Source organism: Nothobranchius furzeri, chromosome 4, assembly GCF_043380555.1.
Source record: "Nothobranchius furzeri strain GRZ-AD chromosome 4, NfurGRZ-RIMD1, whole genome shotgun sequence".
In the NCBI taxonomy this organism is placed as follows: domain Eukaryota; kingdom Metazoa; phylum Chordata; class Actinopteri; order Cyprinodontiformes; family Nothobranchiidae; genus Nothobranchius; species Nothobranchius furzeri.
The window spans coordinates 62,553,975-62,580,587 of NC_091744.1; the positions used below are offsets into that span (position 1 = coordinate 62,553,975).

Sequence of the window (26,613 nt, forward strand, 5' to 3'; positions counted from 1 at the left end):
CAGCGTTAGGCTGGTTTAAATCCTACCTGTCTGACAGATTTCATTTTGTAAATGTACATGACAAATCTTCTTCATACTCCAGGGTTACTTGCGGAGTACCACAGGGTTCAGTGCTTGGACCAATTCTTTTTACTATATATATGCTCCCAATTGGTAAAATCATTAGACAGCATGGGATGAACTTCCACTGTTATGCTGACGATACCCAGTTATATTTATCCATTAACCCTGATGAACCTAATCGGTTGGGTAGATTACAGGCTTGTCTTGAGGACATAAAAAATTGGATGACTCTTAACTTCTTGCTTTTAAATCAAGACAAGACGGAAGTTCTCATCTTTGGACCAGAAATCCAGATAAGGAAATTGCTTAGCCAATCGCCTGACCTTAATGGCATTACATTACTCTCCGAGAACAAAGCAAGGAACCTTGGTGTTATCTTTGACCAGGACATGTCATTCAAATCCCAGGTTTCACAAGTTTGTCGGATTTCCTTTTTCCACCTTCGGAATATTGCTAAGATTAGAAGCATACTTTCCAGAAGTGATGCTGAAAAACAAGTTCATGCATTTATTACATCAAGACTGGATTACTTTAATTCATTACTCTCAGGAAGTCCACAGAATGTAGTTAAAAGTCTTCAGCATATCCCAAATGCTGCAGCTAGAGTTCTGATGAGAATTAAAAAGAGAGATCATATCTCTCCTGTCTTAGCTTCCCTACATTGGCTACCTGTTAAATTCAGAATAGATTTTAAGATCCTTCTTCTCACATATAAAGCTCTTAATAATCAAGGTCCATCATACATCAGTAATCTGATAATTCCATATGTTCCTAACCGAGCACTTCGCTCTCAGACTGCAGGTCTACTGGTGGTTCCAAGAATATCTAAACTTAGGATGGGAGGCAGATCTTTTAGTTATCAGGCTCCTCTCCAGTGGAACCAGGTCCCAGCTTTAGTCCGTGAGGCAGACACTTTGTCTACTTTTAAGAATAGGCTTAAAACATTTTTATTTGATAGGGCCAATAGTTAAAATCTGATGTTAGCCTAAATCTGGACAAGTGGGGGAGTAGAGGGAAGTGGAGTGTACAGTCGGTAAAGACGGCTCTCCTTTGCCCTACCTCCAACATGCCTACATCTAAATAGGATAGATTATCCAGAGTTAATTCTGTAGTTATGCTGCTATAGGCTTAGACTGCTGGAGGACACACTGACCACTTTTCACACTCTACTACTTTATTCTACAGTCTGCTCTTTAACTGTACTATTTTGTGCAATTTCAGCTGTTAACTTTATTTTCTCTGTAAGTGTTTTTCTCCCCAGAAGAAGCTACAATGACGTTCTGCTGAGATGTGGTGGCCTCATGGAGGGGGCCATCGACTAGCACACTGCTGCTAACCACTAATACATTCTCTCTCTCCTGATAATAACTTTTTGTTTTCATTGACTTTTGGTGTGCTAATACTAGTTTATCCGTTTAATTATAGATCCACTAGGATAAATACAATAAAGTTTATCTTTCACCAAATACAATATTTACTAAGACATCACAATATAACTATAGACACATTACTTGTGTGTGTGTGTGTGTGTGTGTGTGTGTGTGTGTGTGTGTGTGTGTGTGTGTGTGTGTGTGTGTGTGTGTTTGTGTCTGTGTCTGTGTGTGTGTGTGTGTGTGTGTGTGTGTGTGTGTGTGTGTGTGTGTGTGTGTGTGTGTGTGTGTCTGTGTCTGTGTCTTTGTCTGCCTGCTCTGTCTTCTCGATCCCCAGTGAGTCGTGGAGGATGGCAGCTTATACTGAGCCAGGATTCCCTGGAGGTTTCTTCCTGTTAAAAGGGAGTTTTCCTCTCCACTGTCGCTGCATGCTTGCTTAGTATGAGGATTGCTGTATAGTCACTGACACTAGTCAGTGACTTGATGCAATTTGCTGGGTTCCTTATGTAGGAAACATTATTTCTGATTGGCTTAATGAACTGTGAATTGGAATGTTTATTATGTGAAGTGCCTTGAGACGACTCTTGTCGTGATTTGGTGCTATATAAATAAACTTGACTTGACTTGACTTAAGCATGAAATGGAGTTATCCTAGTGGCTCCAATAAGAGAAGGAAGCAGCATGCTTCATAAAAGCTTTTATTGTCACTTCTGAAAGTGACATCGTTTTTCGATGTAAACGTCAAAAGGAAGCAAAAAGGAAAGACAATGGAAAATGTTTCAAGGGAGGAAAACATAGATCAAAATGGAAAATAGAAAAACAATAACTAAGGCTAAAGCACAGTAGCACTGACAGGAAGAAGAAAGCAGAGCAAATATTGAAAGCACTCAAAGGGAGAGAAAAACAGGAAAAAAGAGGGGGACTAATAAAAAGTGAAAATAACTTGTGTCAGAAGAGGGGAGGGTTTTGCAAATCCAGTTAAAGGTAAGATTGTCGAAAATTTAGTGTAAGGGGCCCCATGTCTGTGCTCGCCTTGGGCCACCAAACTGCTAAATCCGCCCCTGCTGTCATCTATAATGTCATGATATTACAAAGTCATGACACATCTGCAAGTTCAAAATGCAAGGCATTAGACCTTCCAGATGTGATATTCTCACTGCTATTTTAACATAAAAGTAGCCCATTAATTAAAAAAACATTTATTAAATAATGGAGATGCTAGGTTCTGCCTGACATAATTGATGTTAAGTAATTGTTAAAAGGTCATGATAGGGCTTTATTAAATGTGTTTTCTTGAGATTCATTATGCACAATGCTCATACACACGTTCTTTTTCCAGGGTAAATACCAGAGATTGAATGGGAGGAGAATGGATACATGACTGAACCTCATCCTGGGATCAGTGTCCCTGTACTGGACAGTCCTCTTTCAGATCATGAAATGTTGGAACTGCAGGACAACATTAATCCGTTGCAACATTCAGACTCTTTTGGAGTGGACATATATCTTCACACTGTCCAGTATGTTGAGAACTTACTTGAGGCTAGATGATTACATGTGTGAAGAAGGAAGGAGAGAGAAGGTAGGGAGTTAGGAAGAAAGAAAATGATGAGACAGGAAGGAAGAAAGTTAAAAAGTGAAGGAGTGGTCCATTTTAAGGTTAATACACGTATATTGTTATTCAAGGGATTTGCTGTCGTTAATATGAAATGCTAAAGGATAGACCCCAAAATAGATTTCTAAATTCATTTATAGTTGTGTATTTCCTTAAAGGCTTTATCAGCCTGATTTATTTTAGACCGGGAATGTATTTGAAAAGGCTGCTGTCCACTTCATCTATGCTACAATTCGTCAAAATGTAAATGTGCTATCATTGCTAGTGTTGGTTTAGTAACATACATCTTCCTGTGTATCCAGCTCTAGTAAAAACATTTAAAGGTGAAGCACCTACTTCTTATCAAGAGATCCATTTATTTTTACATTTTATTGTTTGAATTTTGTCTCGTTTCATAACTTTTGCTCAACATTTAAGGGGAACTGTGTTACCCTGCGATCATCTTCATTACACTCAAACTTGTACTATACCTCTGTCCGTCTACTTATTAAATGGAAAAACATGACAAGATTCTGTCTACTGGTTTTTTGATCAAGGGATGATTAGATGTTGTGAGATGATTCTCTGTGCTACTGAGTCTGTGGACACACATATACCCACACACAGTTTGTTCATTTGTTCTCAGAATGAGAATAATGTCTTTTAGAGTTAAAAAGTTATTTTTTTCTTGATGTCACTGAAGGCTTTGTTAGAAATATATGCAGCTCATTAAAAGGAAAAGTAACTGATGTAACCAAGAGCCTGAACACAGGAGAATAGAGACACCTGCCAAGATAAAGAGCTGGAGGTTTTGCTCCTTTTCAGAGTCACTCCCATGGAATAGGCCTGATGATTTATTAGCTTCTCTTACCTTCTCTGCAGACAATGTTTAATATGAGCTTCAAGAGGTCTCTGCCCCTAACAGGGTTTGCTTTCACATAGTAAAAATGCATAATTTTTCTGAATAAGATTATTAAGAGGCCACCCATAGGGTGGAACGTTGGTTATGTATTGTAACCCCAGATTCTATGAGTATAGCATAGCCCTTTGAGCAATCGCCTATTGGATTAATTCCATCCCCTTAACTGCGCAGATTAGATCAGCGGTGATCGGCGAGCAGTGCATGCCGGTTAGATTTGTGTCCGACTTGACGCCGACTTGCTCTGTCGTCATGCATATGTAGGCAACAATAACCTTGTGAGATCAAGGCGGCCGCAGATTTTGGAGCAAGGCGCTGCAGTTGCTCTCCACTGGCTGCAAAACCTAGAGGATGACGGGAAACGCCTGGCTCTCACCTGATCTAAGATCTGATTGGTTCACATTTTGATCCAAACATCCGGTGGTAGAACATGAAATGTTAGTTGGTCACATGTATTCTGTAAATCACGTTGATGATGACAACTATATAGGCTTTAAAGAGAAATATGTTTTGTGTTCTGTTGTCACGTTTCCTATGAGCACACTGAAGCTACAGCTGCTAACCTTTACTTATTATTACAGTCATGTCTCCATATACAACATATGATATCCACAAGCACGTGAGGATGTGTTTTAGCTGCTAACAGGCACCAGAAATAAAGTTGAAAATTAAACAAGTGTGAACGCTAACGCGACATTTTCAGCCATCGTCACCCCCGAGCTACACAAGCAGGAAATTGTGTCCGACTTATGCGCACAGCAGATCTGTTCCGTAACATAAGGAGCCATATGATTGGCTGAAAGCGAACAGCCCTGGCAGAATCATACATTTGATTGACAGATTCATCAGCCAATGGTGACGTTTGTTGACCTGCGACGTTAGGAGAGTCTCAAAATTCAGCACACCGATTTCTCTCACGAATGCAGGAAGGTTCACAAATGAGAAGCATTTCATGAATGCACCACACAGATTTCACTCACAAACGCAGAATGGTTCACAAATGAGAAGCTGTTCGTAAATGCACATTCAGGAATTCGTATAATATGTGAGTTTATATTACAAGTGTTTTTACAAATTGTATTTGTGAACCACAGAGTGTGAACTTCAGAATTAGCGTGTGCATTTGTGGAAAATGTTGCGTGACTTATTTTTTCACATTATATTTATGAGTCAAAGAGTGTGAATTTACGAATGAGTGTGTGCATTTGTGTTCCTCCGAATTACATTTGTGAAACACAGAGTGTGGATTTCTGAATGAACATGTGCATTTGTGGAAAACGTTGTGTGACTTAATTCTTATTGAGACTGTTCTGGCCTCATACGGTTCTGCTCTGCGTCTGTTTGGATGCACACAACTACAGTTAGAGAAACACTCCTTTATCAGCTTGTGACGATAACAACTAGTGCGGTCAACATGTACAGGTTCTTCTAAAAAAATTAGCATATTGTGATGAAGTTCATTATTTTCTGTAATGTACTGATAAACATTAGACTTTCATATATTTTACATTCATTACACACAACTAAAGTATTTCAAGCCTTTTATTGTTTCTAATATTGATGATTTTGGCATACAGCTCATGAAAACCCAAAATGCCTATCTCAAAAAATTAGCATATCATGAAATGGTTCTCTAAACAAGCTATTAACTTAATCATGTGAATCAACTAATTAACTCTAAACACCTGCAAAAAATTCCTGAGGCTCTTAAAAACTCCCAGCCTGGTTCATTACTCAAAACTGCAATCATGGGTAAGACTGCCGACCTGACTGCTGTCCAGAAGGCCATCATTGACACCCTCAAGCAAGAGGGTAAGACACAGAAAGAAATTTCTGAAGGAATAGGCTGTTCCCAGAGTGCTGCATCAAGGCACCTCAGTGGGAAGTCTGTGGGAAGGAAAAAGTGTGGCAGAAAACGCTGCACAACGAGAAGAGGTGACAGGACCCTGAGGAAGATTGTGGAGAAGGACTGATTCCAGACCTTGGGGGACCTGCGGAAGCAGTGGACTGAGTCTGGAGTAGAAACATCCAGGGCCATCGTGTACAGGCGTGTGCAGGAAATGGGCTACAGGTGCCGCATTCCCCAGGTCACGCCACTTTTCAACCAGAAACAGCGGCAGAAGCGCCTGACCTGGGCTACAGAGAAGCAGCACTGGACTGTTGCTCAGTGGTCCAAAGTACTTTTTTCAGATGAAATCAAATGTTGCATGTGATAAGGAAATCAAGGTGCCAGAGTCTGGAGGAAGACTGGGCAGAGGGAAATGCCAAAATGCCTGAAGTCCAGTGTCAACCACCCACAGTCAGTGATGGTCTGGGGTGCCATGTCAGCTGCTGGTGTTGGTCCACTGTGTTTTTAAGGGTCAAAGCAGCTAGCTATCAGGAGATTTTGGAGCACTTCATGCTTCCATCTGCTGAAAAGCTTTATGGAGATGAATATTTCATTTTTCAGCATGACCTGGCACCTGCTCACAGTGCCAAAACCACTGATAAATGGTTTACTGACCATGGCATGACTGTGCTCAATTGGCCTGACAACCCTCCTGAAGAGAAAGTTGAGAGACGCAATAACCAAACCGCTGAATGAGCTTAAGGCCGATATCAAATCATCCTGGGCCTTGTAATGTCCAGCAATGGTCAGTTTTTAGGTACAGTCTGACCCTTCAACATCTGGTCAAAATGGAGACACGAGACTGCATGTGTTCCCTTTAATCTGCCTGCTTTCATCCCATCATTTGGAGCTCAGAGCCTCTCTGCAGCTCTGAACACAGATAACGTATTGTCAACAATAATGTTCTCTCCTCAAGGCCCAAGCTTCCCTTATTGTCCTACAGGATTCTTCATGCCTCTGAATAAGTGAAAACTCGCAGCTCGGATCAGTTGCTAAATCAAAGAATGATTTCTTGAATTAAATATGAACTTTTAAAACATAAATTAGATAATCATTAAATAAATGTTTGTTTATTGCTACTTATAATAATTATAATATAATGAAATGCTTTCATTAATCTGTGCTTGAGTGATTGAAGTTTGAAATGAATGTCATGTTATGATCACATTGAAAGATTTATATGTTTCAGGATGTTGAAATGACAAGGTCATCACCTTTTACACTCACACAAGGACAAAGTAAAAGTGAAGTCAAACGCGTGACACATAGATATTTCTTTATCCCAGATCAGAGCATCCGGTATCAAAAAAGGCGTGTTTTCTGAGGTTGTCTTGTTAATATTCCTCAACATGTCAACCTCTGGTTGGCTACACAAATCATAACATGAGAACATTAAAACAGGATCACTCTGATGATTAAGCAGTTGCTGTTGCAGTTTGTCCGAGTTGGAGTCACATTCCAGCTCTCATCACTCAGCATTTAGAGTTCTAGAGGAAGCTACGGAAACGGCCGTCCATGGTGAAGTCTTTAACTAAGAAACAGCTTTGACACACTGTCAAGGTTGTTGCAAGCTGACACAGCAAACAGTTCCTGCAGGAAAAGCTGATATTGTCCTGACTCCTTAAGGGTCCAAACGCAAACAGTTCCATCCAACCTGTGTGCCTGGCAACATCTCTGGACGGGAGGAGTCGGTGCTGTGGTCAATCTACTGGACCTGGGTATGAAGAGGTCATCCGACCTCGATGACCTCCTGATCCGTGAAGAGGGTCTCCGAAGGGATGAGGTAAAACACAGTGTGATTGCGTCTGATGTGTTTTTGATAAGAATCAACTTCATAGCTCCACGCATACTACATTCTTTTACACCCAGAACTCAGCTTTCCTAGATACAGAGGTTCTGATGACAACGCATTCACACAAAGGTTTCATGCATCACATCTACTCCATCTAGATCCATCCACTCACAGTGAATATTGGTTAACCTGTCATGTTTTAATTGTTTGTGAATAAATTCTTACTTTTAAAAACTGACTCTGTCCTGAATCAAAACGAAGTGTTACAATCCCTGAATAAAACAAAGAATTGTAGAATCTTCTATTAAACACAGTAAAGACCAAGCAGGTTGATATTCTATATTGTATCACAGCTTATTGGTCATAAGTAGAGGTAATATATATTGAGCTCTTAAAGCACTCAATTTCTCAAACCCTACAGCCTCCATAAGGAGGAGATAATGCAAAGAAGGATTCTCTAGAGTATCAAGAAAATTATGGACAACCCTGAGCATTCTCTTCACAAGACTGTCCAACAACGGAAGAGTGTCTTCAGTCAGAGGCTTCTTCAGTTTTGCTGCGACACTGACTGCTACTGGAGATCCTTCCTGCCAACAGCCATTGTAATATACAATAACTCTTTGATGACTTGATTATTATTATTATTATTATTATTATTATTATTATTATTATTATTATTATGAGCTACTACAGCAATCAATTTCCCTCTGGGGTTAATAAAGTATTATTAAATTGAATTTAATTGAACATCTCAGCAGTGCCACAGGCTGAATGCCTCCATGCCACGCCACATTGAAGCAGTCATTTCTGCAAAAGTATTCCCTACCAAGTATTGAGTGCATAACTGAACATAATTATTTGAAGGTTGACCTTTTTTGTATTAAAAACACTTTTCTTTTATTGGTCGGATGAAATATGCTAATTTTTTGAGATAGGAATTTTGGATTTTCATGAGCTGTATGCAAAAATCATCAATATTAGAAACAATAAATAAAAGGCTTGAACTACTTCAGTTGTGTGTAATGAATCTGAAATATATTAAAGTCTAATGTTTATCAGTACATTACAGAAACTAATGAACTTTATCACAATATGCTAATTTTTTGAGAAGGACCTGTAGTTGAAGTAGAAGTATTTCCCCTCTCAACAATATTACTAATGTTTGAGAATGTCTGTACAAAGTAAATGTTCTTACCCAAGGTGCGTGTAGCTAGCGTGTGGATCCCGACAGCTAGAGATTTTAACTCAGGTTTAATGCACCTATGGACACAAGACACATCTTTCAGTTTGACTATACTGGAAAAATGGGACTGACACTGATTATTACTACTCAGAGGAACAACATTATGTGTGGGGACACTAAAGTAAAAATAACAAAACTACAACAAAAGGTTTAATTAATATTCAGGTCTTTAACTGACCTGACAAGCAGCATGAAGCCAGGTGTTCCCCCAAGAGAGATGATAAAGGAGCTTAGGACTGACAGAGCCATGAAGTACGGAAATACTTTGTCACAGTTGTTTCTGGGCAGACACTGGCCTAAACTGGCAGTTAGGTTGGCTGGTTGGACGCTAGCAGCTGCTACACACTTGCATTTCTCAAACACCTGACAGAAATGAAAACAATGGGGTAGGAGGGTGTTGCTGCACAGCAGAGAACACTTGTCTTGTAAATGTCACATGCTAATTCTGATTCTCAATATGTGAGATCTAAATCAAGTCTAAATGTCATGCTCTGTTGGCTTCTTGTCAAACAATAAGAAATTGTGTTAAAGTATGTGTCTGACCATGTTTCTTCCCAAACCAATGGACGACGTGCACCCAGCTAAACAAGGGGAAACATAGGTGACCCCGTTCTCTCCACACACTGGATCCCACTCTTTTCTTGAGCACATGCATCCAGAATTACAGTCGGAGAATAGAGACAGTTCCTGATACGACCGGTTATCCATTCTACGTGTGGAAAAAAGAAAATTCCAGTAAATTATATTAATTCATTAGAATGCAAAGTACAGACAAATGTATAAAGGCCAATATGTATCTAAATGCACAAACTTGTAGATCTGTTTTGTGTGTTTGTACAACGTGATTTGAGCTTGAAAACTGTGTGTATGTGCAGTAGAATGTGAGAAGCTGCACACCAGCATGCGCAGACTTGTGAAGATAAATGTGTACTTGTAAGAAAAACTCACGTGTAAGTGAAATAAAATTGTGTGTAAAATTTTCAACTACAAGTCTGTGAACACAAGTCTACAGTTTGAGGGGGCGTGCAAGCCATAATTTATTCTGTTACTCTCACATTAGATATATTCTCCTCACACATGCCTACATTCTTCTCTTACATTAAACACTCATACTCACATAATCTATGCGTGCGTGCCTGCGCTCGCTCACACACACACACATACACACTCATATTCTCACTGCTGCCCCGTGACTCGACCCCGGAGAAACAGAGGAAAATGGATAGATTGATGTTTGTATCTCAAAAACCCAAGTCAAAATTATTTCTGACAGACTATTTCCTGAGACATTTTTGACTGGATATTTTTCCTGAAACCTTTTGTCGACAGGCATTTCTTGAGGCTTTTTGACTAATGGAGATTTTATAAAATCTTATTGTCTCAAAGACCTTTTCCTGAGGCCTTTTATTGACACTTTTTTCCTGAGGCCTTCATGTCAGGTAAAAAATTTTCCTGAGATCTTTTTTTTATAAAATACTTTTTCCTGAGGCCTTTTTGTCTGACGGCTTTTTTCCTGAGACCTTTTATGGACAGACTTTTTTCCTGAGGCCTTTATGTCAGGTAGATTTTTTTCCTGAGATCTTTTTTTTTTGAAAGACTTTTTCCTGAGACCTTTTTGTCTGATGGATTTTTTATTTATTAAAAGCAAGAAAAATAAAATTATAAGATTGAACCGAGAGCTCCCACCCTTTCCCTTTTTGTTTCATGCCTTTGATCCTGGCCGTGAGACTTAACTGGATACAGTTTGGATTGCCAGCTTATGTTTTATAAGATATTATTGTCTCAAAGAACTTTTCCTGAGACTATTTTGTCTGAAACTATTTAGTCAAAAATCTGATGGATTTTTGAATGACACCTGGGACTTTTAGTGGGACTATGGTCTGACGTCCAACACCTGAGACCTGAGGATGTCCTAAAATGTACACCTTATGTTGGTGGGCAATAAAGCTTTTGTTTCATATTAATGTTTACACCTCTGATGAGGCATTATTGATTTAAGTGAAGTGAATTTTCTGTTTAAAGACATAATAAACAAAGTAAAGAAAATCTTAGAGAGTCTTCAATACGAAAGTGGAAAAAAAGTCTTGGATGTCCATCCATCCATCCATCCATTTTCTGAACCCGCTTGTCCACGTAGGGTCGTTGGGGGGGGTGGGGGGGTGGGGGAGGGGGGGTGGGTGGGGGTGGTGCCTATGTCAGCGGTCAATGGGCAATCAGGCGGGGTACACCCTGGACATTTAACCAGTCCATCACAGGTCTTGGATGTCATTTTATTTAAAAAAAAACATAGCAGTACTATGTTCTTCAGAACAAAATAACCCAAATAGTTTTTTGTTGACAAATAGTGAATCACAGTTTGACAGTTTAAGGAAGAATAAAATACAGTTTTTAAAAGTATTTTTCTAACTAGTTTTTCATTGTCCTTGTAAAACGGCTGTGTGAGACTATGTAAATGAGTATACATACCCAGTGTAGGAGACTGTTATGCCAGCCACCTTGGTGTTTTCACAGCCCATGGCCAGGAAAAAAAGTGACAGGAAGTAGCCCAGTAAGGAAGTCCCAAAAGCAAATTTAGCTGCTCCCAGAACATCCAGCTTGTACTTCTTCATGATGACCCCTCCGGAAAACATCCCAAGGGCCACAGCTGGAATATTAATCATGCCTAGCCAAACCACAGAATATAAAGAATTTAAAAATCTGGAAAATAACTCAAAAAAGGCAGCAGCAAAAAGAATTTATGAAAAAGATCAAAGCCAGAACACTCATTCATATCAAAGTAGTCTCATTTATATTTCATTTAATGGGAAGCCTTGCTGCAAAAGATAAAAATGACGATGTTTCAAATCATCAGACATCTTATAAAACTTTGTAGTAGATAAAGATCACACTGTTTAGTCCATATAATCAATTTATATCAGCATGCATTTCAAAAATACAAAAAACAGAAGGTACAATTGGTTTCCAGTACGAAGCTGCAGAATTTGTTCAAGTAGAACCCAGAGGATAGAAAGATGATCAAAATCTGGATCATAAAACACTCGTGAAGGTCATCCAGCTCACATCCGACTTTCAGCACAGGATCAGACACTCTGCTAACACAAACATTTTAAAATGTCTCTAAATTCTGCTCACCCATAAGTAAATTGGCTTTTGATGCTGACTGGCCGTAGTGCTGTTCAATGTATTTGGGCTTGTAGGTGACCATACCAATGAGAGAGTTGAACTGAATGATTGTCACACACAGGTAGATAATGTACACAGGATTTCCAAGAAGATTCTTCAAAGTTGGTACAAATTCTGTGAAAGATAATTCAAATGAATCAAAATGACTGAATATTACAGAAAATGCCAGGAACTGCAGAAAGAAATAGCAATAGTGTCATTCTTTGTTTATGTATAATCAATGTGATGCGTCTATCATACCCTTTAACATTAGATGTAAATTAGCTGGCTCCTCTGGTCTGATCTTGTGGTTCATGGCTGGAGAATCTTTGATAAACCTGGTCTGGTCTGGAGAGCAGCTACTATCATGTTTAACTAGAGGCACTGGCAGAGACTTGGGCAGGAACCAGAAAGGTACAGCAGACATGAGGGTGATGGCACCAGCAATGAGGTAGCCTAACCACCATGCTCCCACCCAGCGTGCATCCTGAGGGGTGATGGTGACCGTCTCTGTAAAGGGGTAAGCATATCAGCATGAAAAAGCTAAAAAAAAAACAACAAAAAAAAAACATAAACGTCTAATAATATTCCGTTAAAGTCCAGTTCAAGCTCTCTGGCTGATCAGTCATCTGCCTGATGGAATGAAGGTAAATAATTGGCTGAACATGTGATGGCTTGAGCAGGGGAACGTTCCGTACAATGCATGATTTTAACTCATGACGGCATAGTGTTCTACTGAGTACTGACAGTGACCTGTGGCACTGTGGTCCCAGCCCTCTTCGTGTGATTGACCAGCTCTTCCTGTGTAGTTCCTGCTGATTCCTCACTCCTCTTATCATCCGTGATACCCACAAGGTAAGATCTTGCATGGAGACCCCATCTGACAGAGACTAACAGCCGTATTTAGCCTCTTCCATTTTCTAACAATTGCTCCAACAGTTGATTTATTTTCACCAAGCCGGTCGGCAATTGCCCTGTAGCCCTTTCCAGCCTTGTGGAACTCCACAATTTTGTCTCTGGTGTCTTTTGACAGCTCTTTGGTCTTGCCCATGGCAGGAGTTGGAGTCTGAATGACGGTGGCGTCTTTAATAAGCTCAGACAGGTGACTAATTTCAACACATTCTCACTCCCAGTGTGTCAAAAACAAACGCTTGATCAGCCACCCTCCGAGTCAGACCCCTGACTCCAAAAGTGCCCTTTTCGTTACTTATGTGCGAAAAGGGGTTTTCCACTTTTCTGACTGCAGATCCCAATGCAGCGTGAAACTGACGTGATGGGATGTCCGCTGATGCGGCACCGAACCAGCTCATTTAACCACATCTAAACCTTAACGTTTTGCTATTTATAACCTTCTCCTCACCCTCATCCTAACCTTAACCCTCTTGCTACCTAAAATGTCTCTCACTGTGATCAAGCGTTTGTTTCCCATGCATTCTGACTGTGAATTTTCGTATTTGCCGCCCAAGGGGAACGCTAGAACATACCATCTGGCAAGGGGGAGGTTACAAATATCCTCTACTTTTAACGTCCACCATGGTAGTTGAAACCTCCCCCTCACGTTGTCTCGGTCCAAACCCGACCAATGACGAGGCCGCTCCCGCCGTTCACTTCATAGAGTCAGGTTTTTGAGCGACCGACACATCACTAACGTGTTAGCTAGCAAGATGGTTAAGGTTAGGATAGGGGTGAGGGGAAGGTTAAATAGCAAGAGGATGAGGTTAGGTCGAGGTACAATGATCTTGTTTGGTGCCCTGGCTGCGGACATCCCATCACGTCAGTTTTACGCTGCATTGGGATCTGCAGTCAGAAAAGGGAAAAACCCCTTTTCGCACATAAGTGACGAAAAAGGGCACTTTTGGCATCAGGGGGCTGACCAAGCGTTTGTTTTTGATGCGCTGGGAGTGAGAATGTGTTGCTAATTTAGATTAATAAGTGGACTAGAGGTGGACTTTTTAAAGTCAGAGTAACAGATCATTTAGCGGCAGAATTCTTGCTGATTTTCAGGTGTTATATACTTACATGCAGCAGTGCAACACAAATAAATTATTTAAAAGTCATACAATGTGATTTCCTGACTTTATTTTTAAATGCGGTCTCTCACAGTGTTGTCCCTACAATGTCAATTTTAGACCTCTCTCATTTCTAATTGGGAGAACTTGCAATATTGCCTTTGAGCATTAGACAGGCTACTGTTCTAAGTCAAGATCAACATCACATTATTATTGTTTATCTTTTGGAGCATGCAATATGTGAACATACTATTTATTATTGTTTTTTAGTATTTTATTATACAAAACTTTTACTTTTTTTTAGTATTACTGTCTAATATGATGATTTGTACTATGTGATACTATGGCTTTTGTGTCCAGCACTCTGGTCTTCCAGTCGGTTACGAATAAAATTGAATTAATAAATTCCTTTTTCAGCAGTCAAATGTAAATCATAATTTCCCCTTCACCATGTCCACATCAATTAATCCAACATCGATCTACTCACCCATGTCAACATAGCCAATGTCTACATAGAGCTTTGCACAAAGTGACCCCAGCAAGAATCCAAATGCAGGACCAATAACAGCAATGGTCTGGACACAGCCTGAAAACAAAGATTCCAGTAAATTACCTGCATTCAAGTCAAGTTACCCAAGAGACTTCATGCATCATCTTTAAGATGCTGTTTGAACATAAAATTCCAAGATATTCAAATACTTTCACATACAGATCCAAGCTATTAGCTGTGAGTTGAGAGGAGATTACCAATATAAAGAGCAGCATTCTCAGACTGTGCGTAATCATCAATATAGGAGATTCCCAGGGGCTGAACTGGAGTTTCTCCAATCCCACGTAGGATGTTTCCAAGTAACACATAAATCCACATAGAAATGCTCGACTCCTGCACACAGCCTGCATTTAAGAGAGAAAAGTCAAAGAATCATTAGCAATAAAAACCTTTAGATGGAGAAAAACATCTTCTACTGGTTCTTTTTCTCCCTGCAATCATACAGCCCTTTTCTAACAGCACTACTCAGCCTGAAACAGCTCAGTACAGCATGGGTTAACTCAGCTCACCTCAGAGTAGTTGGTTTTCCCTGCCAGCTCCGTGACAGAAAGTGGAGGAGCGGGGTGTCTTTTCTCAAATGGTAAATGGTAAATGGCCTGTATTTGCTATAGCGCCTTCTAGAGTCCTGGAACCCCCCAAGGTGCTTTACAACACAATCAGTCAGTCACCCATTCACACACACATTCACACACTGGTGGGGATGAGCTACAATGTAGCCACAGCTGCCCTGGGGCGCACTGACAGAGGCGAGGCTGTCGAGCACTGGCGCCACCGGTCCCTCCGACCACCACCAGCAGGCAACGTGGGTTAAGTGTCTTGCCCAAGGACACAACGACAGCGACAGACTGAGCGGGGCTCGAACCTGCAACCTTCCGATTGCGGGGCGAGCACTTAACTCCTGTGCCACCGTCGCCCCAAGACAAAAAAGCACGAGGTGAGTGAAAAGTACAGGGAAAGTAGGGGGAAGATACCAAATTGTGGTGTTGGAAATGGCAGCCAGACCAAACTGCACCCTCCCAAGTCACGCTGAGTAGTGTCGTTGGATAAAGCATAAAACGATCCACACAAAGAGCACACGTAGCAAGATTATCCTGCTTTTAATTAAACACAATATTTTGTAGATTTCTTGGTCACAAAGCTGCAATAGTAAATTTGGAAAACAATGTAGCTTCAAATATTTTCATCCCTATTAATAACCTTCTGACAGGGTAAAGTTATAAATAAATTTAGAAAATTACAACAATAAAATAAAGTGGTTCTCTCGCAGTAGTCTAAAAACCTCTGCCAATAACACGGCTCAGACCGAAAGCAGCTATTGAACCATCTGGTTATCGGTCTTGCCGAACCACAGCCTTTCCGCTGGCGTGAATGATAAAATAAAATAAAAATATCACAGGAGAAAAAGCTGGCTGCTACAACTTCAGCTTTAGGACAAACTACCAGAGTCCCAAAAAGAAAAACACCACTTGGTGTCACGGATGACGATAGATGAACTAGAAAATAACGACTGGTGTCTAGAAATGTGGGTTTCCGGTTTCGGTGGATGCAGCACCATGGAAAGTACCTGAGGGAAGGAAGATTGTTCTACGACACCCCCCCATATGTCTATGTGGGAGACATATGGAGGCACAGAGGAGAAATGTTCCTATGACACTAAATACCTCCTTGAGTAGCCTGGGAGGGAACATGTCATTTAGGCAAAAAGAAGGATTAAGTTTTCTAACTAGTTCCAAAAATTGTGTGAGAAAGACAGGTTCAAAGTGGTCAAAAACACCAGGAGACACTGGGTGCAGGGCAGGGTCACTAATGGGACCAGAGGAAGATGACCTGAGAGCACTCACTTTTTTGATAAAAACGTTTAAAAACATTTCACAAAATCCAACAGAGGAAACCAGATCAGAGGAATCACACGGATTCAGGAGAGACTTCAAAGAGCTAAAAAGAACGCGAGGCTTGTCAAACACAAGCTTAAACACAAACTGAGTCTTAACCGCAGCCTGATACTCAGCTAAAGAGCCTAGCAAAATCTCTAAGGTAACATGATGCTTGTCCTTCTTCCACTTTCTCTCCGCACACTTGGCAGATGAGTATGAACACGCATGTGTAATCATAGAGGCAAGGTGACATCACTGCTGTACAGCGTTTACACTTTAGAAGGGCTACTTCATCCAAGTCAACACATTCTCACTCCCAGCCCGTCAAAATCAAACGCTTGGTCAGCCACCCTCCACGTCAGACCCCTGATGTCAAAAGTGCCCTTTTTCGTTACTTATGTGCGAAAAGGGGTTTTTCCCTTTTGTAACTGCAGATCCCAGTGCAGCGTAAAACTGACGTGATGAGATATCCGCTGATGCGGCACTGAACCAGCTTATTTAACCGCACCTAAACCTTAACTTTTCACTATTTATAACCTTCCCCTCACCCTCATCCTAACCTTAACCCTCATTTAACCGATGCAGCACCGAACCAGCTCATTTAACCGCACCTAAACCTTAAATGCGGCACTGAACCAGCTCATTTAACCACACCTAAACCTTAACGTTTCACTATTTATAACCTTCCCCTCTCCCTCATCCTAACCTTAACCCTCTTGCTACCTAAAACTTTTCTCTCAGTATGATCAAGCGTCTGTTTCCCATGCATTCTGACTGTGAATTTTCGTACTTGCCGCCCAAGGGAAATGTTAGAACATACCATCTGGCGAGGGGGAGGTTACTGATGGGTAAAAACTGATTTTGCTGTGTAAATATCTGGTGTTTTTCTATCAAACAGAGGTTCATCAAACTTATTTACATTTAAATTGTTGCAGGAAGGCTGACGTCACTTCAGTACCTTTTATTATTATTAGAACTTCCTGAGAAGGCTAAAATCCAGACCAATGTGTTGATTATGACTAGCGCCTGCAGGCACCATCTCAGTGCTTCTCGGTTGACTGTCCGTGAAGAATTTGTGTGTGTGTGCTTATCTTTAACTTTGTGTGTGTGTGTGTTCCAAAATAAAATGAAGCTCCAGGCTTCGCCTGACTGTGAGAGCAAACTGACCTCCGTCTGGTGTGTATGATTTCTCTCACCCTTTGGAAAGTATTTGTTGTTGTTGGTTGTCGGCTGATTACAAATGACCAAATTATCAATCTAATCCCTCTGTGTGTGTTTTGAACTTTCTTTGAGGTAATACTGGATTAATAAAAAATTACCCACTTAGAGCCTTCAGTGGGAGATCGCCTCCGGGGAGCCGTACGGCGCCACTTTCTCATCAAAGCCCAGGTGGCTGGATTGCTCCATCGGCCGGCTGTTTAGCTCCGCAGACGGACTCCCACCTACAGCTCTCGCGCACCGGATTCAGGGCGAATCCGTCACGCAGAAGGAGAGTGAGTACCTAATTAATTGCACCCTTTTTTTGCCAACTGGTTGGCAGTGTGTTTTACGCTGGTGTTGTGTCTGCCATTCTCGCACGAAAGATGTTTCATGCCCCAGCCAAGGGCTAGGAAAAGAGAGCCACTGGACCATAGCCTGGACTTGTTTGCCTCTGCCTGAGAGAGAGTAAACAGAGGGAGGTTGTAATCAGCCTGTGTCACTGTAACACAGGCAACCCACTACGGTTTTAGTGGGCAGTAATTTGGTTGGATTTGCAGTTCACTTAAGAGGTTAAAATAGTTTCTGTAATCACACTGTTGCTTGGATTGTTTAAATATTTCATGGTGCAACAGAGGTACCCAAAAGTTAATCACTGTTATAATTGGCTCAAGGAACCCAAATAGTTCTAAATTCACCTTTTGTCATTCTGTTGTCTGTGTCATTCGTGGTTTTGTGGACTGCGTCCCATTTCGGGTTGTGCAAGCTTGCCTGATCTTCGTGGTCCTATGGTGTTGTTATCACTCGTTGCTGGCATCTGAAATATTGGTGTCGGTTGTCACATTGTGGTCATCGTGTTTCTGTGTTGTATTGTGGTTTTAAATCTGTGCTAAAGTGTTAAACTCAGCGGTGAACTTTGTTTCAGCTGCCGTCCTATTGCGTCTGCGTGTGTGTGAAAAACCTGCAGGTCCAGGTAGCATGTGTGTGTGTGTGTGTGTGTGTGTGTGTGTGTGTGTGTGTGTGTGTGTGTGTGTGTGTGTGTGTGGAGGTGTGCGTGTATCGGGGACTATGAGAGTGTTACGTGTGACAGGTTCGGCTGCCGTTTCGCTGTGTGACAGGTTCGGCTGCCATATCGCTGTGAGTGTGTGTGTGTCTCGGCCAAAGCGCTGTGTGTGTGGAAGACAGAAACGGAGGAGTGTTGATTTGCTTCAGTGGCTGCCAAATGTTATCTGAAAAAAACATTTTATTATACGCCCTCATCTGCAGTTTGATTGTATTTCTGATAATTTCCATACTAGAACTAATCGGAGTTCTTCCAGCTTGTTTTACTAAACCAGTAAACAAAACAACTTAGATACAATGGGGAATACCACATCTAAAGACAAACTGGAGGGAGATATGAAATATATGTCTCGTAAACACCCAGATAGCTAAAATTTACGGAAAAATGGCGCAAAAAGTACAAAATCGATGGAGAGTTGAAGGGTCAGCAGTGGCATGATTTGGTCAGCATTTACACACTTAATGTTGCGGCAGCCACTGGCAAAAAGAAATTAACTAAGGAAGAATAGTTGAAGATAGCGATTATATGGCGAGATGAGACAGATAAAAGACTGGAAGATATCCGAAAAAGTAAGGGGAAACAAAAAGATAACGAAGGCGAAGCAGGGAAAGATGTATCCGTCTAAAGAAAACTAACTCCTTCGGCTCCGCCGGCTGAAAGGATGCACCCGTTTAAACCTGAAGAACAGTCAGAGAAGTGGGTCTCAGATATGATGGAGGTGAGTCACTCCCACCGCTTAATTAGCCAAGAACAAGACCAGCTGGCTCAAGCGAGCCTTCTAAAACCTCCCGCGACTGGACAACTGGTTGGGGACTTAAAACTCAAGTTTGACATTTTGGCAACAGATGTAAAACAAAACGTTAATGAAACTCCTAACTTAACCCAGTTAATAACTATTAAAGAAAGGACTGATGAGTCCGTAGATGATTTCCGTGCCAGATATCAAACACAATTTAACCTCCATAGTGCCCTCACCCCGACACAGATAAAGATGGAATGTATGTCCGACTTTTATGTGCTGATTTGTTGAACGGTTTCCTGCCTGCAATTGCTGCAAAGATCAAAACTCACTACATTCTCTGGGAAACCTGCAATGTTGAAGAATTGATGTTACACGCCAGACATGCAGAAAAGGTCATCCAGAGAAAAATTAAAAAGCCAAAAATACCCAAATCAGCCCTACAAAGCCCCACTGACAAAAAGGGAGAAGCTGTTTATTATCAGCAGGGAAATAAGAGGGAAAATTCTAAGCAGAGGCAGTGGTACAACTCACAGAACCAATCACAGCAACCCGTTTGCTGGATCTGTGAAGGTAGGGGTCACATCTCACGCGATTGGCCCTCCAATTAAGGAGGCCCAAAATTACAGAAGCTCCTATAAGGGTCCCAAAAGAGGCAGAGGTCCCCAATCATAGGGTAACCAACCTAACCGCAATTAAACTAGATCCCTGAAATGTTTTGGTCTACAGGCCCGCCTGATGTTGGCCTTTTTGAACTCTATCCCTCTCCCGTGCAGATCAAAGCTAACTCCCAGTTTAGGCCCAGAATTAAACAATTATTTTAACAATACCCTTTGTCCCCTGAAGCAATGCACTTTTAGGTTCCTGTTCATCCTGAATCACAATTTTTGGTTTGCTTTCATCTACAAAATTTAAAGCTCAACTTACAAAATCCCACTATTTTTACCCAAGCAATCACTAATTGTCTCGCTGACTTTCAATGTTCAGCCAATTCTCTAAATCCTTGTTTACGTGGATGATTGTTTGATGGCATCTGACGGTGCAGAGTTTTGCCTCACAGACTCACGTCTTATTGCAATATCTTCACCTAACAAGGAACTAAGTCAGTGAAAATAATCTACAGTGGGTAACAATTCTCAGTCCGGAATTTGGGACACTGTTGTCAGGTGAAGGCAGATCCAGTCAGGAAGACAGGAAACCATGTTGAATACCCCAACACCCCTTACTAAGGAGCAGATGATGCAGTTTTTAGACCTTGCTAATTAGTGCAGACAGTACATTCCCCAACAATGCAGAAATAACCCAGCCCCTTTCCACATTTCACTTTTCTGCTGGATTTAACCCCAAGCTACAGAATTATAAGAAAAATTATTATAAAATAATTATTTTTATGCTCTCTGGTATCCAGACAGTTGTAAATAGCCTCATGAATAGCTTTTGCTCAATAAGATTGAGCTGTAAAGGAAATGCCTTGCTGCCATTTTAAAATGACAAACTCTTTTACCCCTTTAACTGAAACAGCCAGTGTAAATTTAAAAATAGGAAATATTCATTCTAACACAACTCTGGTTTTACCAGACTCGGTTTCCTGTGGGAACAGATTAGCTGTTGAGGTAGCTAAGTCTGCGTCCAAGGACACCTTTTGCTACTGGATCAAGATTAAAAATGCAACGTTGTCTGAAGATGGTCTCTATTTTACACTTGGTAAACCTGTTCTTTTTAAAGCTGCCGCTCTGGTGGCACATGGCCCAGGTCATGTGTCAACAGGGGGGATGAATCATTTAATTGAACTTGTCATTTAAATTGACCATCTATCATTTAATTTAACTTGTCATTTGTTTTGGTTCCAACGGTCTTAGTTTAACAATATCAGTCCCTTTCTGGAATGTAAACTCCAGCTCAGCTCATGAAGGTTCTCAGCCAAATGTTTACATTGGCAGTCTAAACACCCAAGACAAAATATTAAGAACTCTTACCTGTTTTCTTTTACTGTTTTGACTAATTAGGTTAATTTTGAAAGAAGTGGTTTAATTTTGATCTTTGTCATTTTCTTTGGAGTGATGAGCTGATTTTGTGAAACTTATTGTTAAATTTTACGGTGAGTTATTCTCACCATATTCTGTTTTATTATTTTCTTTGGTCTTGGTACTGGAATTCAACACAACACAGTGGTTCCAGCCTGTTAGAAAATAGATTTCCTACCCTATTCAGGGTTCATGGTTAAAGCTCTGTTCTTTTCTTTTGCTGAGACAGTCTTTTCTTATCTAATGGTTTTATATTATGACTAGTTCATGTTGTTTGAGTTTATTCAGTCCTGGGTCGATATACATTAACCTTTTCTTTTACTGTGACTGGTGTTTACATGTTTTGTTTTGACCCTAAGTCGCCTAATCTTTAAACAATTAAGGTCACCCTGACAAGTGATTTTGTTTTCGTTTCTTGGTTTACCTGCCATAAGCAGACTTCTTACCAGTTGGGATTTCTGGACATAATGATTTGACTTGCTGTCTTGACAAAAAGGTGTTCGGACCTTTTCATAACTTTAGACATTTCTTCTTGATTGAGTCTTGTCAACCATTAATGGGTTGTTTTAATTACTGGTGTAGGTTAGTTTAATATACCACGGAACATGAGTTAATGAAAAAGCATTGGTGTGGTTTGTTGATAAACTGAGTCATAATTCTAGCTCACTAATTGACTTTTGGGTTACTGGCGTCTTAGGTCTTTTGATATGACATTTTGTTTATTGTTATTATTTTTTCTTTTGTTGTTCAAACAGTTACGTTCAAGGGGAACGCAATGCTAGGTTTTTTTCCCCCTGTATTCCATGGTCCTTTTTTAACTCATAAAAGAATGTCTCAGGGCATTTTCTGTCCTTCTCAGTATTTTGTAACTCTGTGACTCGAGGGGACCCAGCCTTCTTCGTCCTGATTGTGTGCTGACCTCACATGTGTGTGTGGTCTAGGGTTGTCACGGTAACCGGTATAGCGGTAAACCCCGGTAAAAAAGTTGACAATAAAAATAACCGTCCAGTTTTTAAAAATCAAAATTATCTCGGTGGATTTACCGTGGCCACGGTTTAGGCGCGGTGACCCTAACCAGCCACCGTCGCTTCTGCTGAAGTTCCCGCACACACGCACTTTTTAGTTTGCAACCAAAACTTTGAAGCTGAAATAATGGCCGAAGGAGGAGACGGCAGCACCCAGGACATCCATCAGCCCTCAAAGAAGACTAAATCAGAAGTATGGGCATATTTTTGATTTCTGAAAAATGCTGAGGGACAGTTAATAGAAGACTGCTATCCTGTTTGCAGAACGTGCAGGAAAAAAGTGTCTGCAAAAGGCAGCAACACTTCGAATCTCATGGCACATCTGCGTGACCATCACCCACGTCTCTACAGCCAGTGCAAGGTAAGTTAACATTAGCATTTTAGCTTAAATGCATGACGTGAGGACTTTTGGTTGAGGGAGAATGCAACGAGTCACTATATACTGCAGCCGCAGCGTCCTCTGCCAGCATTTAAACCGTGTCACGGACACCCTGTTGCTGGATGAAGCATCTTATTTGTTGATGATGAAGAGAAATATACAATTAGTTCCTTGTCATTGATTTGTTTACTTATTCAATGCCATTGTCGCGAGCACGCGTCCTATTTGTCGGTTCCTTTAAAACCTAGTTCCGTCAGAACTTAATAAGACAGCGCTGCGTTCTCAGGGTTCGTGGGGATGTCTGTGAGTTTTATTGTACTAGACCCTGGTTTGGACTCCCTCAATTAGAATCAGTTCCCTATTTTAAGGAGAAATGATATACCATACTCGTTTCTTTGTGAGAGCACACTTCCTTTTAATTAATCCCGTTATCTATTTGTTTAGATACTAGGGCGAAGTCCAGCGGGAGGCCATCCGTCGCTGGCAATTCTTTGGGTTATTAGGATTAATTTGCGCCTCTGTCAGCTTTTGTGGAAGTTGGTAACTAGAAAATGATTCTTGTTAGTTGATCAGGCTAACATAGATTTATCAATTTATCTAATTAATCCAACCTTCCCAGCGCTGGCGGAGACTTTTTCACACTTGCAAACAGAGCCTAAATTAACCTACTAATGTTTTGGCTTTATCATCCTTAAGATATCTCGTTACTCGCGGGAGAGGAGAAGACAAGCTTCTTTATCTTAAGGTTTCTTTTTATTAATCTGTCACAAACCGTAAAGCAAATCCTGATAACTCAGGAACCTGTAATTAATGTGCTTACCTCTCCTTAAGATAGGCCAGGGCTCCAACCTTAGCCTAAAAAAGGACCTGAAAGAATCAGGAATGTGAATCTTTTTCCAAAAAATTTATTACAAGATTAAAAAATACAAAAAATGGGTAGATATAAAACTAACCACTTCCCCCAAGGAGAAACTAGTCCTAATGATTAATTAAGAATAATTAGTTGGCTTACACCAACTTTGTCTTTAAGCTACGGCTCCTGCTACTGTGTCTGTCGACTAACCCAAAAACTCTCCTGTCAGCCTCCGTCCAGAGGACGGAGGCCGACCTCTTCTAATCCCAAATCTGCTCTGTCTCTCACTGTCGTCTGCCCCAACTGTGTTTTTTTTGCTCTGCTTCTAGTTGCTTCTTTTATACTCTTCTTGGGAACATTCTAGACAAGGTAAAAAGTTCACTAGTTACACGTACATCATTATCTCGTGACAGTAAGGTCATGGGGTCATCTACCAGATACACACTTTTTAGCTCAACACAAGACATTTGTTATCATTTTTGCTACATGCAGGATGCTTCATGAAGATTCTTCAGCTTAACACAGGTCATCAGGCATCATCTTTGCAGCAGATCCTCAGTTTTCTCCGAAATCCAGCATTCTTCAGGAAGGCTTTTCTTTCTGATGAGCTCTTTTCACTGTTTCTTTCAGTCCCATCTCTTCTGCTGAGGGTTGAGTCAGACACTTCTTGACCTTTTACCCAATTTTACTTGCAGAAGCAATTTCTGATCCCTTGGATTCTTCATGAAGGGTTTGTCCACTTCTGAGATGCTTTATCTTCAGTTGATCTTCTATTGTCCCAGCTGGGATGCTTGTTGTGCAGTTGGGCCCCTGTCTTCTGGCTGATTTTACTCGCATAAGCAAGTTCAGTGTGTTTCAGTGTGGGTCCAATCTTTTCTCTGTGGCCCACCTGTTGACTCCGTTTCTTGACACTGTCTTTGGCATGTGGGAACTTGCCAGAGGTGGAAAGAGTACTAAAATGTTGTACTTAAGTACAAGTATAATTACTTTCATGAAATTTTACTCAATTACAAGTAAAATTACCTCCCTCAAAATGTACTCAAGTAAAAGTAAAAAGTAGCTTATTTCAAATGTAGTCAGAGTAAAAGTTACTTAGTTACTTTTTTGACTGTGCAAGGACGGGCTCTTCTGAATAGTTAAAAAAAAGACAATGGGGTATAAATTTCAAAGTGGCCGTTTTTTTATTTAAATGAACAAATATGCATATTGAAGTACAAAGGCAGTTACACTGCAAACTAGTAACATAAATTAGGTTATAGTCACAATCCCATGACTTTTCCCTGAATGACCCCCTTAAAATTATTCTTTATTTTGAAAAAAAAAAAAAGTTAATTTTTAGATGCCATCAGTATGTGAGGTATCTCAATGTTCTCATGAAAAACTCTAACATGAGACTGTGCTCTAACCTGTCACACAACAAGCCTAATGCAGTCAAACATTTCAGATGGACCGTATGACAGCTGCTAACGTTGGCCCTGCCCTACTTTACCTCTACATTACGCCGGGGACACACTGGCCGCCGTGAAGCGCCGCGAAACGCCGCGAAAATGGGACCGCCTTCATTCGGCTCCCTTGTTAAGCTATTCTATAGACTACATGGGCCGCCGAAGCGCCGCGAATCGCCTCGCGCCGGCGCTCCAGCTCGCGCCGTGCAGCGATCATTTCGGCGTCGGCTCTATTTTTTTCGCGAGCCGCGGGTGAATCGCGTCAGTTCTGGCAGGAAGTCAAACCTAGACATAAGAGGCAGGCCGGTAAATTTAACAAAATAAAGCATTTTAAAATAAAATTACGCAATCAGATGTGTTCGTAATCAGACACTGCAGAAAAACCACACGAACACACACACATACACACATCGAACTTGTGTGCGTGTGTGACCGCGTGAAGGGGGGTGTGGTTTTGGGTGTCTTTTCACGGAGCAAACAGGACAGAGAGGCAGAAAGTCTGAGGCAAGCAGTTAAGATGGATGACTTTAAATTAATTATGGAAGTTGAGAAACACAAGGAGCTGTACGACCCCCGAAAAACACGGTTATTTATATACCCATTTCTGAAGAAACTGCTAGGATACAGCTGCAGAATTGGAGCGGGTTCCAAGAGATTCAACTGGCAGAAACATAAGTTCACACACACACACACACACACACACACACACACACACACACACAGACACACACACACACACAAGGTGTGTCCACGTTCAAGGAAAATATTTATAATATTATTTCACACACACGTACGCGCGCGCGTGCGCGCTCGCACAAACACTCAAACGTAGAGGAAAAGAGCTGAGAAAAGGCAGAGATGAAATGGAGGACACCAAGCGTTTAAAAGAAAAACTACAGCTGAGCCGAGGCGCGCCTCGACTGGGGCGCGTCTGATCTGAACTGAGGAGCGGCGAGCAGCGGCCGAATTTCGTGAGCGATTCGCTTCTCGGCGCTTCGCGGCGCTTCCGCGGCCGGTGTGTCCCCGGCGTTACAGTTCCTATATCCATGTCCATCCTAGAGCTCCTCTCTGACCTTCATGCTTATTTAGAGCAGCTGATTTTTAAAGTTAGCAGAGTTCATCCTTGGTAGTGGGGTCACTCACTCATTTAAAGATATCGGCCAGAGGCAAAATTTGTTTGAACAGCATGTGTAAATGTTTATTAAAACCTCAGATGAAAAAGGTTTTTGGATTTTGACGGCTGGAATTGTAAGAAAATCTGATGTTTGTGACCGGCGCGGGAAAAACAGAAACTAACTTCCGGTCTAAGCCCTGGGCAGCTGGTGACGTTTCACATGGAGCTCTGCTGAAACAGCTGTAGTAAACAACGCCTGACTCTGGTGTTTCTGCGTTAGCGTTATAGCAGAGAACAATGTGTCATCAAT

General features: G+C 41.1%; 1 protein-coding gene across 1 annotated transcript in view; it reads right to left on the minus strand.

Annotated features, from left to right (window-relative positions):
• The window catches only part of LOC107388601 (solute carrier organic anion transporter family member 1C1), a 65,662-nt gene that overhangs the window by 21,625 nt on the left and 17,424 nt on the right, over positions 1-26,613 (minus strand). Inside the window, exons 7-14 of the mRNA XM_015964167.3 lie at positions 14,788-14,934; positions 14,528-14,626; positions 12,293-12,541; positions 12,002-12,166; positions 11,336-11,531; positions 9,413-9,578; positions 9,048-9,232; positions 8,822-8,886 (exon numbers count right to left, since the gene is read on the minus strand). Of these exons, the coding sequence (XP_015819653.1) occupies positions 8,822-8,886; positions 9,048-9,232; positions 9,413-9,578; positions 11,336-11,531; positions 12,002-12,166; positions 12,293-12,541; positions 14,528-14,626; positions 14,788-14,934 (1,272 nt within the window). The remainder of the gene's footprint in view (positions 1-8,821; positions 8,887-9,047; positions 9,233-9,412; positions 9,579-11,335; positions 11,532-12,001; positions 12,167-12,292; positions 12,542-14,527; positions 14,627-14,787; positions 14,935-26,613) is intronic.